This window comes from Miniopterus natalensis, chromosome 8, assembly GCF_054644295.1.
Source record: "Miniopterus natalensis isolate mMinNat1 chromosome 8, mMinNat1.hap1, whole genome shotgun sequence".
Lineage (NCBI taxonomy): Eukaryota > Metazoa > Chordata > Mammalia > Chiroptera > Miniopteridae > Miniopterus > Miniopterus natalensis.
The window spans coordinates 31,551,142-31,572,014 of NC_142088.1; the positions used below are offsets into that span (position 1 = coordinate 31,551,142).

The 20,873-nt window shown below is 35.2% G+C and overlaps 1 protein-coding gene across 7 annotated transcripts in view; it reads left to right on the forward strand.

Moving 5' to 3' along the window:
- Positions 1-20,873, forward strand: part of CALCRL (calcitonin receptor like receptor) — an 86,885-nt gene that overhangs the window by 49,482 nt on the left and 16,530 nt on the right. For 4 of the 7 annotated variants that reach the window (XM_087819721.1, XM_016213132.2, XM_016213060.2 and 1 more), the window contains 7 exons: positions 784-874; positions 2,256-2,307; positions 4,466-4,598; positions 6,286-6,396; positions 6,492-6,604; positions 8,055-8,146; positions 20,683-20,809. In XM_087819721.1, the coding sequence (XP_087675847.1) occupies positions 873-874; positions 2,256-2,307; positions 4,466-4,598; positions 6,286-6,396; positions 6,492-6,604; positions 8,055-8,146; positions 20,683-20,809 (630 nt within the window). In that variant the 5' untranslated portion in view covers positions 784-872. Of the gene's footprint in view, positions 1-783; positions 875-1,052; positions 1,141-2,214; positions 2,308-4,465; positions 4,599-6,285; positions 6,397-6,491; positions 6,605-8,054; positions 8,147-20,682; positions 20,810-20,873 lie in introns of all 7 variants that reach the window. The other 3 variants (XM_087819723.1, XM_087819722.1, XM_016213213.2) reach the window with 3 other exon arrangements.

Here is a 20,873-nt window from a genome sequence, read left to right on the forward strand (position 1 = left end):
AATCATCAAAGCGTTGTTTCGTAAAAACCTATCTGATTTCCAAATAGAATATTTCATTACATTTTATTTTTATATTTCTGTGTAATATATATTTAATACAGAAAATGTAAAATACTGTTTTAAATGTGACTTAACTTTTATGACTTTCAGAGTCAGTATAGATTTTTATTGTCAGTACAGATTCAAACACTATGTAAAGCCTTGTAATAGAATAAATGAATAGAACTAATAGTTATAATTAGTGTTCTTGTTTTTAAGTTTAAAATCTTAAAGTAGTTTATTGGTTCATTTTCTCATTCATTTATACAGCAAGTATAAATTAAGTGCCAGTCACAAAGGATACAAAAATCAATCAGAAATGGTTTCTGCTTTGAGAAACCATACCAGCAAGGGAAACAGATACATGTAACTAAGACTAAGCATGCCACATTTCAATAAAAGATTAGACAAATGAAGTTATTCAAAGGAAGATTAAACTATAGTTTAATTTAATTTTTTTTTATCATATTGTAGTTCTTAGAAATTTACTTAGGTAAAATATTCAGTTAGATTTTTCAGTATCCCAGGTATCCTGAATAGAAGAAAATTGATGTTTCTCTAATAGAAAACAACATATATGTGTGACAAAACTCAAATATAATGTAAGCAAAAGAGACTAAAAAATTGGAATAGCTTAATAAAAATATCATTTTAATAGTGATATTTTCTTTGAAAATTTCAGTTTAGCATGGAAATAAGTTTGGCTCATTAAAATATGAATTATTATATCAACCAATATTGTAGGTCATGACCCGAGGATTTAAGAAGTTCTTCAAGACAATGTTGATTATGATCCAAGAGAAAATGTGATTTGAGCCTGGAGACAACTGTGCATGTAAGTCTTGGAGAATTAGATTTTCTCATGGTAAAATGTAATAAAAACTAAAATATCAACTCATTAATTACTGAATTGTAAAAACTTGATTAATTTTTTTCCTTCTGTTACAACATGCATGATTTTTAATATCTAAAATTAATATGTTTCTAATTTTTTTGGTTATGTTTTTCTTAAGATCAACTAATAATAAAAACTCAGGATAGCAGATAGAAGAGAAAACATTATTTGGGAGGTTGCTACAATTTTTAAAAAGCTGCTTCCAGGTGAGTCATTGGTGAAGGCAAGCAATGGCATAGATTCTATTCATTGGTTAATGGCATGCTCTCATTGCACATGATAAAAAAAAAAAAAGTAAATAAAACATGTGGGAAAGGTTTTTATAACTCTTATTCTAACATTTGCCCTCTAATAAAAAGTATGACAAGTTTCCTAACAAAATGAAATCTAAGTTCATAGTTCACTGACAAAAACTATTGATTGGAATTCTTTTTATCTCCTTTGAAAAATGTTTTTACACATTCAGTTAAATAAATATTATATTTTATGACCAGATCGGGATAGTTCATATCTCATAAAAAGCTGTCAGAGTAGGTTGCTCGGGCATCTTTGGAGTAAGTGTTATACACTTTACCCCAGTAATGTTATTTCTTAAAATTAAGAAGCTAAGGGGTGGTGTTTTAGAGGCCATTTTGAATTTCTCAGAATTATATCTACCATTAGAAATATTTTACAGAAATACTTTCATTTGGTATCGTCCATGTTCTGCAACCAAATTTAATAATGGAGATGACTTAGGGAATTTTTTATTTCCTGGTTAAAAAAATTAATCCTTCAGTGAAGAATAATTTATATTAAATTATAAGGCCATTTTAATGAAATATGAATATTGAGTCTCAAGAAATTGGCCCAAGAAAAATTTGCCCTTTAAATTATTGAAGACTCAGAAAATTAAAAATGAGATTAATATTTATAGAAAATAAAGGTAAGTTTTATAGTAAATATGCCATCAAAATTAGTGCTTTTATGTTCTTGTGAAACTATTTTAATACTTTAATTATGTGATCCCAATTTTAGTAAAGGAAAAGAAAATAAGATGTTTTCTAATTACTAAAAATCTATATGCAAGAAGCTTTCCAGTTTGTAATACTAAATTAAAATGTATTTAATTAATCTCATTAGTATTTTAAGCCATAATGTTCTTAAATTTAAGTCGTAATACATAAGACTATTAAATCCTTACAGCAAAATTATTGTCATTTTAAAGAAATTTTCTGTTGAGAACCATGTATATTTTTCATAAATATTGATGTATTATATTTTTTCATTTTCTATTGCAGTTTGATTTATATTATATAACATATTTTATTTGGGTATTAAGGATGGAGAAAAAGTGTATGCTGTATTTTCTGTTTCTCCTGATTTTTTTTATGGTAAGCATAATTTTTTCTAATATATCTCCTTAGCTATGATTATTTCTGTTTTAACTTCCAATACATCTACAGTTGATAAAGGTGAACCACCAACAAAACAATATGTCATTATTTGATGTAAAAATCAGGTACATTTTTATGTCCAATCAACACAGCAATGATGTATTTCCTTTCAGTGTATACTTTAAGGCTTTTTGTCCCATAGCAGGTACTATGGGATGGTGGTGTAGCTGGCTGGGGAAATGTCAAAGCGAGAAAAGTAAATGAATACAAATATGCAAGATAGCAGAGGAAGAAGTAACTATCAGCTTAAAATAAATACATACATACATACATACATAAATAAATGGCCCGGCCGGGCGCGGCTCAGCGGTTGAGTGTTGACCTAGGATCCAGGCGATTGGGGTTCGATTCCCGGTCAGGGCACATGCCCGGGTTGCAGGCTTGATCCTCAGTCGGGGGCGTGCAGGAGGCAGCCGATCAATGACTCTCATCACTGATGTTTCTCTCTCTCTCCCTCTCCCTAATGACTCTCTCTCATCATTGATGTTTCTCTCTCTCTCCCTCTCCCTTCCTCTCTCTGAAATCAATAAAGATATATTAAGAAAAACCTAGCACGTCGGTATAAAACAGCTGTATATAGCAGATTCCTCCCAGTCTCCTGCAGTCTCCACTTTTCCTCTTTGGTTATGAGGGTGCGCTCCAGCTCGTCTTCAGCTGGATTTCAGGATGGTTTTCAGGAAGGTTTTTCTATTAGTTGTAAACCCAGATTAGTCCCGGGAGAGTGTCAGCGTAGCTTCCACTCAGTCCACCACCACCTTGGATCTCTAGATAAAATATTTTCAACCAGGCCTGTTGATTCTGAGTTAGACCTATTTAAAAAGCAGGTCCTGACCTGTTGGTTTTTCTCCCATTCTGCCAGCTGATTGACTTACATTGATTAAAAAGCAATTCAGAATCATGCACTATATTTTAAATTAATTTCCGCATCCATTCATTCAAATAAGGATGCGTCATTTCTGGCAGCCCCGATGCTGTTAAGGGCAGGTGTGTGCATGGGCATGTACACCCATGGGCACCTCTGAGTGTCTGTGGGGAGGGGAATGCTGGGCTGGCAGTGGGGAGTAGACGAAGGATGACTGGAAAGGATATACTCGAGCATGATGTGCCCTACACATTTAATTTTATGCTTATGTACAGAAATATTTTGTTTCTATTTTTCTCTGTCTCACATTAAAATCTGACTGTATTAATTAGAACTTTTCGCGCAAAGTACCATCTTTACTTCCAATAGAATCTTTGAGAAAGAAAGAAATGCCGAAGTAAAGTTTTCGTTCCTCACCCCGATTGTGGCCTAGAATGTCTCACATTAAAACCGTGACTGTGCTCTTATCTCATTATGTGTATGAGAAGCTGAGAGACATAATCTCCTCTAATTCTGTGCCAGCAAATAATTTTCCTGTGGTTTTCCAAGCAAACCCCACAAAGATTCAAACAAAGAAACTCAAGAAAAATATAGAAAAAAACTAAACTGAAAAAAACAAGGCAACATTCCTGTCAGCATTAGTATTTGAAAACATTCTCAAGTCTAGGAGCAGTCCAAATTCTGCACTTTTTAGATGTTATCGTAGGTAAATAGACTAGAATTCAAGAAACAGGACTCCCTGTATTGAGCATGTCAGTGAGCTGCACAGGCCAACAGTGGTTTCCAGCAGGTAATTTTGTAACAGATTGCCAATCCAATTTTTGTAATTTAAGGAACTGTGACCGTTTCTCAGGCAGCGTGCAAATCTGAGTTATTATTTTAAAAAAGAATAAAAATGATACTGATTTTATGCAATTCTATAAAGTTCCCGAGAGCAAGAGAAAAAATTTTAATTTTCTTGATGTTGTAAATTTTCATTTATACTTGTGCAGCAAGTATTTTTTCGAAAGCCAACCACTATTCTTCCCCGCTCTGCCTTTGCCAGTGTCTTGTCCGTCACTTGAAATAGGACATTATATAGGGGACATTTACTGTGGAAATTGGCAAATACTACCAATCATGGATTTCCCCCAAAGTCAGTTGACTAAGCTCTGCATTTACTGTTTTCCACTGTGACAGACTGCCTATGATAGACATTTTCACAATTCTGAAATTTTATTTTAAATCTCATAGATTCCTGTCATAGCAGAATCAGAAGAGAGCCAAGATAAACAAAATGCGTTGGGTGTTACTAGAAATAAAATTATGACGGCTCAATATGAATGTTACCAGAAAATTATGCAAGAATCCATTCAACAAACAGAAGGTAAAGATGACTATTTAATTTTAAATGCACTGATATGTTTCTAAAAGAAAACCACCCCATTACATCATTATGGGTTTCTTAGGTCCCTTATTAAAAATGAGTTAGTTGCTAATTTTTCTGATATATGAGCAGTTTTAATTACTTATTTATGAAGAATACTTTATGATATAATTTATCTTTCTTCTTTTAAAAAATTCTAATATGTACAATGGGGATATTTTTAGTAACATTTTTATGGTATGAAGATATTTAAAATATCAAATAAGTATGTGTCTTGGATTAAATAAGTGACAGTTGATCTTCAGTTTACATAATTATATTTTTTAACAAGCTGCTTGGTAGGAGTTTGCATAATAAAATGAACACTTTTTATTTGCATAACTTATACTTTGAATAGTACATTTGGTAGCAAAGCTAATGAAGTATAAGTGCTTCTGTCTCCATTAAGTTATTCTTTAGATATTTTTGGGACATTTATTGAGGGTCTACTAAGTGCCATTATTTGCCTCAGTTCTGAAGATATAAAGATGAGTAACGCAAGGAGAGTGACCAGATTTAGCAAAAACAGAAAAACAAAAATAGGCCCTGTATTTTATCTGGCAACCCTAAAAACATGGTTATCTCCAAATATAAAATACAAAACTCACAATAAAACAAAGCAAAATATAAAGACTTCAGATATTTCTAGATTTTTAAACTCAGTGGAAACAAAGATCTTAAAAATTTTTGAAAAATAATTGATAGTACACTATACAGTGTTTATATAAGTAAAATGTTAAATGAAGATTATTATTAATATTTTTAACTGTCAAAATGAATTTGTGAGAAAGCGAAAACAGTGGTTTTCCCACATTGGTCATCTTTTAAAATCCTAATATAACTGAACAATATAATTTGTTTATCTTTAGAGAAGTATTTGGATATATCTGCTTGAACATTTTTACCATAAGGTATTTATCCAGTTAAAAATATCTTTAAAATAAGTCAGACAATGACAAATTATTTGATATTAGGTCAATAGGGGTTGATTTATCAAGTATTAAAATATTTGTATACAAATTCAGATATTTCTAATTTGAATTTAGAAATTAGTTATTCTAATAATTACGTGGTAAAAAATTCAAGTAATTCCTGTACACCCTTGCACCACATAGTACCTTTTCAGTCAAAATGATCTGCATGAATGACAGTGGTGCACCAGCCGCCTCGGCGCGCAGCGGGCCATCCCCTCCCGGCCTGGGTAAGCGCACTCTGTGATGTGGGCACAACGACAAAATCCTCTAAGATGCGTCTCTCAGAATGGATCCCTGTCATTAAGCAGCGTCTGACTGTAGGTTTTATATGATGCCTTCATTTTCAGCAGATAGTCTTTATTCCATGTCATTGTGAACCACCATGAAGACTTTATGTCTTGCCCAGCCGGCGTGGCTCAGCGGCTGAGCATCGACCTAGGATCCAGGAGATCCCGGTTTGATTCCCGGTCAGGGCACGTGCCCGGGTCATGGGCTCGATCCCCAGTCGGGGGCGTGCAAGAGGCAGCCGATCAATGACTCTCTCATCATTGATGTTTCTCTCTCTCTCTCTCTCTGAAATCAATAAAATGTATTCTTCAAAAAAAATTAAGACTTTATGTCTTCATGTATACCTAGTGGGAGCGGGCAATTCCTAACTTTAATTCTCCCCTCAGGCGTTCACTGCAATAGAACCTGGGATGGATGGCTGTGCTGGAATGATGTCGCAGCGGGAACGGAATCAATACAGCACTGCCCTGATTACTTTCAAGACTTCGATCCTTCAGGTAATAGCAGAAATTTACATACACTCTCCTTGACATCTATTTAATAAACCTTAGGTTAACAAAATTATTTTATTTTTTTCTTTTTAATTTTCAAGAAAAAGTTACAAAGATCTGTGACCAAGATGGAAATTGGTTTAGACATCCAGAAAGCAATAGAACATGGACAAATTATACCCAGTGTAATATTAACACACACGAGAGAGTGAAGGTATGTAATAATTATATAAAATAAAATTTAATTTACATTATCTATTCAAAAAGTTAGTTAAAAATACAGTATTGGAGAAAATTTAGCTAGGGTGTCCTTCCATTTTAAAACCTTTTCATAATATCCTTGGAGAAGAATAATCAGAAAAATATCTTTGTAGAAATAATTACTATGGATTCTGTCATTACACTGAGGAAATTCTGCCAGATAGTAGTGTGTTTACAAGGCAATGACTCAGTACTGGAATTTCAAGTTTACCAAAGAAAACACTTTAAAGGTATAAGAAAGAAGAAAAATTTTATTTGCGGTGGAATTCCTAGAATTACAGTTAGAAGTTTTGCTCAAGTATAAAAGATAAGTCCAGTAGGGTTAAAACAGTTCTCTCTGTCTCTCAGCAGAAGGCTTTTTTTCTGGCTGGCTATTAGGTTCCTCTCACTTACATTCCTGCTTTTAACACCATATATTAAGTCAAGGTTAGTCACAGTTTGTCACAACAATAAAGCTTTGATAGAAAGTGTCCGCATATATTTGCACATGTGTGTGTATATATAGAAGGAGGCAGTTTGTCACAATGATTAAAACTGAGTCCTGTTCTTTGACTTTCTGTTTCTGCACCTTACCGACTATGGACCTTCAGCCAGCCATAACTTCTCTCTGCCTCAGCCCCCTCAAGTACCAAATGGGGGTTACATGAACCCACCTTCAAGATTTTCATAAGAACTGACTTAATACAAGAAAAACACTTAGAAAACAAATGAGTATAGTAAAGAACTTGATAACTGTCAGCTATCTTTATAATTATAAATCATGTATTCTTTGCTTATTCAAAGAAGAGTTTGAAGAAACTCATAAAAATATACAATAAAATGGTAAGTTACAAATAAATTACAGAAAAATAATCAAAGAGAAAATATCAAAACCAGGATAAAGTTAGAACATATTTGTACAGATCATAGGCCCCTACAAGTTACTATTTTGAGATTTGTCTCAGAACCTCAGATTTGTTAGAGGAAAAACAGAAGCCCAGTTGGGGAAAAAAGCCTTATATGGCATTTAAGTAAAGAACAAAAAATAAAATCATCAAATAGCATTTGATTTAAGGTGCACAAAGTGATAGACTGAAAATTATCCATGTCTTCCAAAAATATAAAATGCTGGTTTCATATATTATACAGCCTAGATCAATAAAATTAGTCCATATATTTAACATGTGACTTCTAATTTCTTAAATAAAAGGGGCATATGCTTTATAAATTTTGATGTCACTGTATAAATTTGCATAAATATTCTTCATTCCAGATGTATTCGGTTATTTATTGATTTGTAAGCTAAATGATAAGGCTATTAGATCACATGTTTTTAAATATATAGTATTCTATTGAATTTGATCTTCTATACATGTAGGATTGTAGTATTGATATGAGCCTTAATTTTTTATTACAAATTATAGACTGCACTGAATTTGTTCTACCTGACTATAATTGGACATGGATTATCTATTGCATCACTGCTTATCTCACTTGGCATATTCTTTTATTTCAAGTAAGTACATATAAAATATTTTTTAAATTTACCAATTGTCTTTGGTGAATGCAGTGTCATGTGCATGTTTATGTTATGTACTGATAAAATATATGAAATGTTGACGATTTATAATGTTTAAAATAAATTGAATGTTTAAAATAATTTGAAATATGTTGACTTTATCTTGACTTTGTAAAATATATGAGAGATTGATGAAAATCTTAAGCCCAACTTTACAAAATTAGTACACATGTGAGAATGAAGTCATATAGTAAGAATGGAGCCAAAATCAATATGTAAATCTATGGGCATTTGCTTTCAAAACTGTCAAATATTATAGGCCTTCTAAATTGAATTTTAAGCTTCTTAGTCAATTTTAGTATCAGTTTACATGGTACATTATAGGAACTGATATTTTGTGTGAATGATAGCAACAGCATTTAATACATATTATTAAAAATAATAATCTCAATGTGTTATGGTTAGGTTATTTTTACTGGTTTGGGGGTGGTTAATGAAATGGTTAAATTATGCCTTGAATTTTATTTGAAATAACAGTTCTTTTTTGGGGAGGGCAGGAGGGAGAGTCAGCTCCATTTTCTTGATACAAGTGATTTTTTTAATAGGAAAGTAAATTCCAAAACAAGCGTATATTATTTTATGCATTAACATGGTTTTCATAATTGTGATCACCAGCAATAGTTATAGAATGCAATGTGAATAGTGAGTAGCTGTATGTCACTGCTTCATCACTACTGTCATTCTCCTCCTCCTTCTATCATCTTGGAACATTGGCAGCTTTAGAACCAAACAGAGTAGTAACACATCAACATTATTCAACTCCAGAAATGATCAAGTACTTGCATGTTAGGTACATATGTAACTAGAGCACCAGCTTTTAGCCCATAGTCCGTCAAATTTTCAGATTATATCAAAATACTCGTTAAGTAAATTTAATTTTTTAATTAAAGGTTTATAATTTAAAACTTCAGAATTAATTTATTTTCTCTATAAAAATGCTTTTTTAAATGATATTTTAATTAAATTTATTGGGGTGACGTTGCTTAAAAATTATGTTTCAAGTGTACAATTTGATGATACATCATCTGTATATGGCAACAACATGGAAAGTGCTTTGTTAAAAATTGAAATCTTACATTTACATGTTAAGTGCTTTAGCTTTAAAGATACAATCAGCCCGGCCAGGTGTGGCTCAGCAGTTGAGCATTGACCTAGGATCCAGGAGATCTTGGTTAGATTCCCGGTCAGGGCACATGGCCAGGTTGCAGGCTCGGTCCCCAGTCACGGGCATGCAGAAGGCAGCCGATCAATGACTCTCTCATCATTGATGTTTCTATCTCTCTCTACCCCCTCTCCTTTCCTCTCTCTGAAATCAATAAAGATATATTTTAAAAATAAAGATACAATCAGCAGACTCATATCTCATTTTAAAAGAGAGGCTAGAAATCTCTTTTCTCTCAAATATTTTTCTCATGTTTCACATATAAATAGGACTGTTTTTTCAAAGAGCAATTTCTAAAAAATCAAGAGCACTGTATGCAATGTATGCCTGTGTCTCTGTGCTAAATTCCATGCTTAAAAAACCCAACATGCTACATAGGCAAAAATCTTGTTAAAGCAAATGAGTGTCTTGCCAATATATGAAATTAAAATTAAAAGTTTTCACCTAATTACATCACTTATACTTAAAGTTTATACTGAATATACAATTAACTGTTCATTCACTATAGTGACCTAAAAAAAACCTATAATGGTGAGTTAGCATAACAGGTATGTACTCGGTTTTGCACATAAGTTAAACTTAATGGACACAGTGATTAAAAACATAGAATATATTCTAATCTTGCCATTACCACTTAACTGATAATATAGGCTTAGCCTGATATTGATTTTTAGCTGATCTTTATAATTGATCATAATGTTGTTTAAAATACTGAGCAAAGAAGACTCAAATACTACCTGGTGTGTAGCAATTTCTCAATAAATGCTGAAACAAACTCTACCATTAGTTTATCATTAGACTATATCAATCAAGTAGGTACGCAGACTACACTATGTAGTCATCTAACATTGCCCCTATATAATAGCAATACAAAGATTTAAAAAAGTTATTGCAGAGGTAAGAAGAACTCTGGATGGAAAGACAGAGGAAGGCAAGACTCTTTCTGATTCATAGAATCAGAAGATTCCTGAGGTGATAATCTCACTGAAACAAGTGTTAAAGGATGGGTAGAATTTCAACAAGTAGATAGTGTAAACCATAAAAAACGAAGAGAGCATCTATTCTAATGCCTAATTTTATAAATGTTCTAAGTAGTTAACTAAGTTGTGCAGGATTCCTCCTGATCCGTGTCTTCTCTGTTGGGCTTAGTAATTTTATTGGACTTTAATTGTCTTTTAAAAATGGAGAATTTGAACAGAAAGAAGCAAAGCTACAAATGAATTTTTCTTTCTTATTTTACATTCTCAAGCTTTAGGTAAAACATTAAAAACCCTCTTGAAGTAAGACCCAAGTATAGCATTAAACACTTTTTTATATGTCTAGACAGTCTTTATTATAGGAGAGTGGTTAAGAGCAGTCTCTAAACAGACACATCTGCTCTCACCGTGGCACTTGCTTGCTGCATAGCATGGAACACGTTCTTTTGTCTCTTAATCCTCAATTTCACACCTTTCAAATTCAGATACTATTAGTATCTCTATCATAGATTTGGTATAAATGCCGAGATATATATGCAACATTAAGCAGAGCGTCTAGTTTGGAAAACACTGTCTATTATTGGCATAGTTAGCACTCTTTCTTATCAGCCCACTAAAAGATTTTTATAGAAATATTTAGCGGAGAGGAAACAAGATGGCGGCGTAGGCAACAGCTGCGCCCGCCGCCTCCCGCAACCACATCAAAATCACAACTAAAACACAGAACCACCGTCACTCAGAGCCTCCTGAGACCCGGCTGCACAGAAGCCCCACAGCCAGGGAGCTGAAGGAGCACCGAGACCGGGAGGAGGGGCGGGGACGCGGGCGGGTCGGGGCTGGATCCCGGAGACACAGCCTCGGGCCCACACCCGGTGCCGCAGGTTAAACCCGGGAGGGAATCTCGGCGGCGGAGGTTTCCCAGAGGAGGGAGGAGGGAGGGGTCCCAGCCCCACAGCAGGCCCCCAGCCCAGGGCTCCAGGGCCAGGAAGAGACGTCCCCACAACTCCGGGCTGTGAAACCAGCGGGGACTGTCCCTGAGGGTCGCGGAGGCTGCGGGAGCCCCAGCAGCTCCCCTTAAAGGGCCCGGCACGGACTCACTCGGACGCTCCCTCTGAGCCCAGCACAGGGCGGCAGCCTGAAAGGACCCGGGACACTCGGGGGGTAACTGACCTGCCTGAGATCCGGGTGAGAGGTGGAGGGCGGCTTCCTCCAGGCAGAAGAGCGGGCAGAGGCCTCCCCGAACAGCCGACAGGCTGGCGCCATATTTGAATCCCCAGCACCTGACTCACACCTTTGGCCCCGCCCCGTGATTCCAGGAGGCCCCGCCCCTCCCCACCTGCAGCTCATCCAGGCCATTTCCAGGGGCTTTTCTGTGCAAGTGGCCTCTCGAGCCTCATGCTTAGGACTTTCCTAAAATCTCTCAAGCAAGCAGCGGCGTGCCCCAGATGGCTTGATAAGTGGCCCCAGGCCTGGCACTAGCGGCAGCCTGCATTGGCTCATAGCTTGGCCTCTCCTGGGCACCTCCAAGCCCAGCACAAGGAGCAGCCAACTATGGTTTGCTGTGTAGCTCATGCTGGGTGGCCCTGGGCAAGGCACTGGCAGAGGCTGACTTTGCACCTCCCAGGAGGCCCCAGAGACAGGGCACCTGGTGGTCAGGCTCAACCACCCTGGATTACAACCCTACCACAGCCATGAGTGACACACTCAAGGGGCGTACTTGGTGAACACCAAAGCTCCACTGAGGTGTCTGCTCCATAGGGGTGTCTCCAGCACAGTAGCTCTTCAGCTGTAGCTGCAGCTGGTCCTCACTGACAGTTAGCCTCGGGTCAATTCCTCCCAGTGACACCAACAGCAACCAAGGCTTAACTACAACAGGACAGTGCACACAGCCCACACAGGGGAGCACCTAGAAGCCCAGCTCAGGTAATTGGGGAGGCTGAGCCACTGAACCCTCCAGAACACCTACTACACAAAGCCACTGTACCAGTTCCAGGAGACATAGCAGCTCTGCCTAATATATGGAAACAAACACCTGGAAACAGCCAAAATGTGGATTCAAAGAAACATGTCACAAAGGAAAGAACAGAAGAAGTGTCTGGAAAAGAAACTAGATGAATTAGAGCCAAGCAAACTACTAGATACAAAGTTCAAAATAATGGTTATAAGGATGCTCAAGGATCTTAATATAACTCTTAAGAAAACTAGTGAGATCATCAGTGACATGATCAAGTATCAATCAGAAGTGAGGGCTACACAAACTGAAATGAATAATTTACAGGGAATCAACAGTAAATTAGAGGACGCTGAGAATCAAATCAGCAATTTGGAATGTGAGGAAACAAAAAACACCCAACTGGAAGAGCATAAAAAAAAAGAATCCAGAAATATGAAGATAGCACAAGGAGTCTCTGGGACAACTTCAAATGTTCCAGCATTTGTATTATTGGGGTGCCAGAAGGAGAAGAAAGAGAGTAAGAAATTGAAAACCTATTTGAAAAAATAATGACAGAAACCTTCCGCTACCTGATAAAAGAAATAGACTTACAAGTCCGGGAAGCACAGAGAGTCCCAAACACGAGGAACCCAAAGGGGCCCACACCAAGACACATTATAATTAAAATGCCAAAGGTTAAAGACAAAGAGAGAATCTTAAAAGAAGCAAGAGAAAAGCAGTCAGTTACAATCAAGCAGTTAGTTACCAAAAGCAGTTAGGCATCCATACGACTGTCAGCTAATTTCTCAACAGAAACGCAGGCAGGCAGGGAGAGGCAAGAAATATTCAAACTGATGAATAGCAAGAACCTACAACCAAGATTGCTCTACCCAGCAAAGCTATCATTTAGAACTGAAGGTCAGATAAAGAGCTTCACAGATAAGAAAAAGCTAAAAAAGTTCATCACCACCAAACCAGTACTACATGAAGTGTGGAAGGGCCTTCTTTAAGAAGAAGCTAATGAACAAAATAATCTTACAAAACAGACCCAGAGATACTCAACAGGCGGTCATATCTCAGAGGGAAGTGGGAAGGTAGGTGAAGGGTGGGAGGAGATTAAGCAAAGAAGTTATATGCATATATGCATAACTCATGGACACAGACAATAATGGGGGGAAGGCATGGGGAGGGGGGTGGGAGCAAGGTGTAGGGGATCAATAGGGGAAAAAATGGGACCCCTGTAATACTTTCAACAATAAAGATAAATTAATTAAAAAAAAAAGAAAAATTTAACCCTGATAGGCATAGCATATCCCTAGGCTCTTTAAAAACAAAATTAAAAACACACTTCTAGTTTTTTTATGCACCACATTTATAAAGAAACTGTTGTAATGTTCACATAGAAAAATAAGTAAATAATGAATAAAAATTTTTAAAAAACAGATTAGTATAATTATATCAGAAAAATGTGCTAAGCTAGTCAAAAATAATAAAACTTTTTATCCCCCCAAGAATTCATGTAGCTTACTCAGTACTTGAATCATATTAAAAATTCATAGTCTTTGATTTTAAGACACTTTAAATATATACTCCACAGAACTATCTACTAAAATAACAAAGCCACTATCTACTGAAAACAACTATCCACTAAAAAGGGAAGTAATGGAAAGAATGTCCCAAAGTTGGCATTGTAAGAGCAGGAATGATCTCTGCTTTGTTTCTTTACACATCGTGGGGCTTAGCACATGACTTTGAACATAGTAGGCACTTAATAAATTTTTGAGAAATGAAGACATGAATTGACTTGGAAGCTTATCTCTAGTACTGACTTTCCCATGACTTGTCGTGACCTTGGACAAGTCCCTTGTGTTTGTCTGTCATTTGTTGTCTCCACATCAGACTGAGACTCCTTAAAATTCTAATCAGTAGGAGCATCTGTGTGAAATTATCAGAGACTGCTGCTAAATTGAAGGAAGACCAAGGCCACCTAGGAAAATGCTGACTTGAATGGTCAATGAAGCATGTTCATATAGTGAAGAGCAATAGAAATTTTAGCTTTCTTCCAACTAATTCCTAGAGGAACTAATGTTTCACATAAAATCACTGTGTATATTTTTAAAAATCTGTCAATAGTTTATTTCTGCTTCTTAACCCAGTTCTTCATACTGCATTCTTGCTTAGTCTTTGGTACAGAAAACATTTTTTCCCATTTGTTAATTGAGGGCCATTGATCTATCCTAATAAAAACCAAGAACCACACAAAGAGTTGATTTAGGATATAGTTTGTTATGTTTTATTTAAAGAGAATAAAGTATACTCCTCTTCCATGCTTTAAATTAGAAACAGAGAACATGAAACACTAGTTACCAGATATACTTCAGTTTAATATTACAGCCAATTAAAGGAAAGAGTCAGAGCAGGAGATAAAAAGAAAAGGAACAGAAAGGGAGGGGAAGAGAAAAACAGAACTTTGGGATTTGCCAAGTCCTGAGAGACAGTGACTCTAGCTCATAATGATCCTTGGGGGGAAAAAACAGAACTCTTTAGATAAAAAAAATAAATAAACTTTACTGGAATTAGTTATAAATTATATTTTAATGACTGTTTAAAATCTGAGAGCATAGGAAATCTTTCTCTTTCTTTCAACCCAGACAAAGAGCTCCATCTTCGTGCACATAAAAGCATGCATATAACATCTGATTTGTATGAGGAAAAGTGGTTCTTTTATTTACCATCTTAATTTTGCTGACATTTCAAACACTAATTCCATATAATTTTAAAGCCAAGTTGCATATTTACAACTATACAGACAATTATATCATTTCTAGCTAGTTGAGAAAAGGTTCTAAGTAAAGTTTAGCAAAAAAAATATATCCAATTGATAGGCCAAAGCTTTCTCAACTTAATAAAATAATCCTTCAATGCTTATATTTTTGATTTTCAGGACAAGTGACCCAAATTCTCACATTTTTTCTTAGATCATATTTGAATATATTCAATCAATATTGTGAACTTTTATCACATTTACAGTTTCTTCATTTATCTCTTGAATTAGCACAATTATAGTTTTCTTCTTTAAACTATAATTTTTCTCCTGAAAATGTTCATGATTCAATCTTTAAATCTATTTCAAAAAAAGCTAATTATTTAAAGAAATTCTACATTGAAACATAGAGAACAGAGTCTTACTCTATAAATCACACCTTGATGTCCCTGTTTTGGCAAATCAAAACTTTCGCTTAATTTTTTTTTGATCTGGCAAATTGGCACTGTCAGAGGTTTGATAAGGCTGAGTTCAGAACTAGTCATCTAGTGGTCCTTAAATACCATATATCTCAGTGCCTTCCCAGGATCCTTGCTTTCTCAACTCTTGTGGTACATGTCATTCATTTTGTTATGCATTTTGTTAGATCCCATCTCTGACTTATATGCTAAATCAGACACCTGAACAAATGTTATAGGAAGACAGAGTCACTTGTACTTCCATTAAAGTCAAAATTAAATTTTCTGTCCTCTCAAAACGTGGGTTTATTTTCTAACATCTTATTTGCCTAGGCCCTGTTTGCTTAGTCAGGGGTGGGGAAACTTTTTTCTCCCAAGGGCCATTTGGATATTTATAACATCATTCTCGGGCCATACAAATTATCAATTTAAAAATTAGCCATGAAAAAAGCTCCTAGATTTATTGAATTTCGAGTCCCGTCTGCAGTTGCCTTGGCAGGGCCAGACCAAATGATTTTGCAGGCCTTATAGGGCCCCAGGCCGGACGCTCCCCACCCTTGCCACAAAAGACAGCCACTCTGCTTAGCCTTTTAATACACTTATTGCTTTCTGCCTATTGTTTTCGACAGTGTTCAGACTGACACGAGCTTTCCTCTCAGATACACGGGTAATGTTTTCTTGGGAGCATTTCTGAGCATTCGGTCATTAAATTAGATAAACTAGCATAAGAAAGCAGTACTTTGTACACTGGGCTACTTTTATATTGCTTGTATTTCCTCCTTCTGGGGCTAATATTGCTCAGGATTAGTACCAGGGAAAGTAGTTTGGAACTTTCTAACTCAAGTCAAACCAAATAGGAAACAAAGGCGGTATTTTACCCATGGCAGAGCTTTGAATATGGAGTAGCGTGATGCTTGAGGTCCGCATGGTGATGGAAATGGTAATTCGGAGACAACTCTGAGAAGGAGGAAATTCCTTGGGAAGATAATTTAGTTCTTGCTCAACCTATTGTCCTGCATTAATTATATGGAAACTGTCTTTATAATGTTAAATTCTTATGTTTTATAACAAATAGATCACAATTTATTGTTTCATTATATTACTGAAAACATGGGCAGTTTTATATTACTGAGGTGAGCTTTGATGCTATTTTATTATTTGTGAGAGAAAAAAACACTAGAGAACTTAATTAAAAGCAGCCAGATGATAGCTATGTTTAAAAAATACTAGCTGACTGTTCACCATGTGTTAGATATTATGCTATGTACTAGACATGATTTGTCTCATTTAACCTTCCAACCAATTCTATGAAGTACTGTTGTTATCTCTATATTACAGATGAGGAAACTAAGGATTAGAATTTTTAAATAACTTGCCCAAAGTCATACTGTTCATAGGAGGCACAGTCCAGATTCATTCTCAGGTCAGGTTTCAAAACCCACTCTGATCTGCACGTACTGATTGATGTGAGCTGCTTCTAATTGTTGCACAAGAGAACTGAAAGGCGTAGAATTACATGCATTACACATGAAGTCTAATGGTTTTGTTGACACATTTACACCAACTGTCTCTATAACTCTACTTGTCAGAATTGCATATTGGAATAATTTCTAAAATACTTATGTATAGAGAATATAAAATGAAAACAATCCAGATCCACAAACTACATTTTCTATTCTGTGGTTATGCTAGGATAGAAAGGATATTGTAACAATTAAACAAAGTAGAGAGAGTTTTTTGTAAAATATTCTCTAAGCCTATAAAACAATTTTTCAAAAATATTTTGAGTAAAATAAGCACATTTAAAAATTCAGAGTAGTGAAACTGGTTGTAGGTTAACATTTGAAAAATACCTGAATATTTGTAGGGTTCCATTAAAACAAACCAGTGTGTTTTCCATGTACATGTTTTGGTTTTCCTTTACAAATTTATTTTATTTGTACTAATGTACTTGCATGTATTTACGAATATGTTTAGAAGAAAACAATATGCATTACTAGAAAAATCTGAGGCTTTTTTACCACTAGAAATTGATAGAAAGCACATGTCAGAGAACATCTGTCTGCTTAGTTGCACAGAACCTGGAGGGAGAAAGGGAAGAAACTAAAGCAATAGCCATTGGCTAATCCTGTAGATAGTAGCACATATTTACACAACACAAAGAGAAATGATTTGGCAATGGTCCAGTTCATTACAAAAATATGGAGAGCTAAACTGGGTATCAGGGTTTCCAAAGCAGATATTTGGTTTGAGCTTACATAGGGCAAATTATTTACACTGACAGTATTATTTGGATAATTTTGTTTAAAAAAATCAAAATAAACTGTATTTAAATGACTTCATGAGTGCTCTTAAGTGTTTTTTTGATTTTAATATTAAATAATTCATTATGATAGGATTTTATTTTATCATTTTAAAATTTTGCCATAATATGTCATTGTCTGTGTCTGAAAGAGAGAAATGCAGTATACCCTTTTAATACATAGTAAGAGAATTAAAAGCCATTTTTTCTGTGACTACCCACAATAAGTACATCTTTGGAAGAGAATAGGTAACAGCAGTTCATTGTTAAGTCCTTAACTTTTAAGCCAGATTGAGGTGGGAGCAGAGTCATTAGAAAAGGAGGAATCAGAAAGGAATAGAAATATAAATTATCATAGAGACTAGAAGGATATTTAATTGTACACAAGAAAAATTAAAATAGTTTTTCAGCTAACTATAGGTAGTATTTTATTTTACTTATTTTCAATCTTTTCATATTAGTATTATAAATATCAACAGTTATGATACAAATACTGTTTGTTTTATGTTCCTCGGCTCATCTTTCAGCTCTTCATGACTTGCTAGTTTTGAAAGCCTTCTTTAATGTTTGTTTTTCTCCATTCCAACTTACTTTTTACAAGTATTTCTGATTTGCTGTCTAAGCAAACCCTCTTAGTCTTTTTGCCAAAATATGAAAACTATGGAATTTTGTTGTTTATATACATATGTCCTAACCAATTGACCTGGATATAAATATATTCAACAGAAAATGACAACATAGCCCAGTTAAGAAAAACATTTTATTTTTTCCCCCATGATGGTAGCTAAGTTATTTAAATTCTATTACTAAAAAAGTACATATTTTCATGGGTAAGGAGTTTTCCCCTAAACAGCAGTTGGCACTCCATAGACACTGGGAAAGCTCAAGGCAGGCATTTAAAATAAGAATATATATATACATATATATAACATGTTCATAATATTCATCATAGAAGAGTGATAAATTATGAGAAATAAACCACATAATATAAATGATTAGAAAAGAATGTTCTTTACTAGATCCCTTCTCACATTCATTATTTCTCTTCAGTCAGTGAACACAAAGCTCTCGTGTCATCGCTGTGGCATTTTTATTGAAAACAGAGCCATCTTTGCCTCATTGTTGACTTTCCTTAAATAATAGCTGGAATCAGGACACTCTTAGTTCAAAAGCTTTCAAAGATTCTTCTTTCTATAAAATATCATCTATACTCTGTAGCTTGATCCCCGCCTGTCTCTTACTCTCCTCAATTACTGCAGTCGGGTCCAACTAAAGACTCCCCAATATAAAAATACTAGCAGGTCTCAGCTGTTTCTATTTTGATGGGCCCCAGCTGGACTTCACATACTTGTCCGTATATGACTGTCTTACATGCAGTTATCAATCCAAGGGCCATCTTGTTCAAGAAACCTTTCACAGAAGTCTCCCCTGATAGCACTCACTTCTGTCAAAGGCATATTTTGAAAATCCATAAATAATTGATTTGGATTGAATTCACACGGGTCCTTTAAAATACTAGAGCTATATATAAAATCATAGACCAATAGCTGGAAGAGATTTCGAAGACAATATAGCCTAAACTTTGCATTTTTAAATATGGAAAACCTTGTCATCTCCTCCTAACTATAATATCCTGGACATATATTTGCATAATATGTAAAAACACAAAATAAGCTTTTAAATCCCTGTGATTAAATGAATTCCTACTACGTTTGTGTTTGTTTTGATATTAAGTAGTCTCAAATGGGTTCCTTTCTTTTATTTCAAAACTTTACCCATAATAAGCCTTCAAATAAAAGCTTCATACTGGAGGTGGTACTTGAATTGGTCTTTGAGCTATCATAGGTAAGGCAGTCAGTCATATATGGACAATCTTGTAGAGTGGATGTGAATTCAATCCGAAGAGTGGCATTACTTGTCATTAATGACAACTTTTCCTGAAATCTATTTCTATGTGAATTCCATACAGCCAGTTCTTTTAATTTTTTTATACATGAGGACTGCCAGTAAAAGTTTACGGTAATATTCTCATATCTTATTTATGGCTGGACCAGTTAGAAAAATTCAGTAAAGCTGAAAAAACCTCATTGGTTGCTAAGTCTATATTTTTATCAACTCACTATTCTATTTACAATGTTATCTTTCTCATGTTTGGCCTGCATAATCACCAGCACCACCACACAGAGGTTATATCAACAGAACAACCATAAATAGCTATAAACATGCTATATAAACAGAACATTTGTGGTGTAAAAAGAACATTATCTGTGTGGGAATCTGATAGACAAACCCAAAGTTTTCAAAATTAATTGGCTGCATATTTTAAAATATATTTTTATTAATTTCAGAGAGAGAGAGGAAGGGAGAGGGGGAGAGAGAGAGGAACATCAATGAGAAAGAGTCATTGACTGGCTGCCTCCTGCACTCCCCCAGCTGGAGATCAAGCCCACAACCCCCGCATGTGCCCCAACCAGGAATTGGATCAAGATCTCCTGGATCGTTGGTCAATGCTCAACCCCTGAGCCACGCCAGCCAGGCTAGCTGCATTTTTAAAATCACCTTTACCAAATCTCAGTTTCTGAATTAAAATATTAATTATATTGAGAGATTAACAAAAGTTTATGTAGAGGCCTGGTATAGACAAATTTCCTATCCCTATGTATGTCTACTTCTCCTGAAGCAACTCATTTGTTAAGAAATTATAGGTTTTTCCCTAATTAAGATTTTTTCATGAGTGAATCTTGGGGGGAAAAATAAGTCTTCCAAATTTGGAGCAGCTGTTACATATTAAGAATGTATCTAATTTGAATGATTATTAATGAAAAATATGGAAAGATTTTATAATGTCATCACACTTTGTTTTCTTTTGCCTTTTAGGAGCCTAAGTTGCCAAAGGATTACTTTGCACAAAAATCTGTTCTTCTCCTTCATTTGTAATTCTATCATAACAATAATTCATCTCACTGCTGTGGCCAACAACCAGGCCTTAGTGGCCACAAACCCTGTAAGTAAAACGAGGTGTGTCCTTAGGTTCAAAGGGTTAGTGGGAAAGATATGGGAGAGGTGAG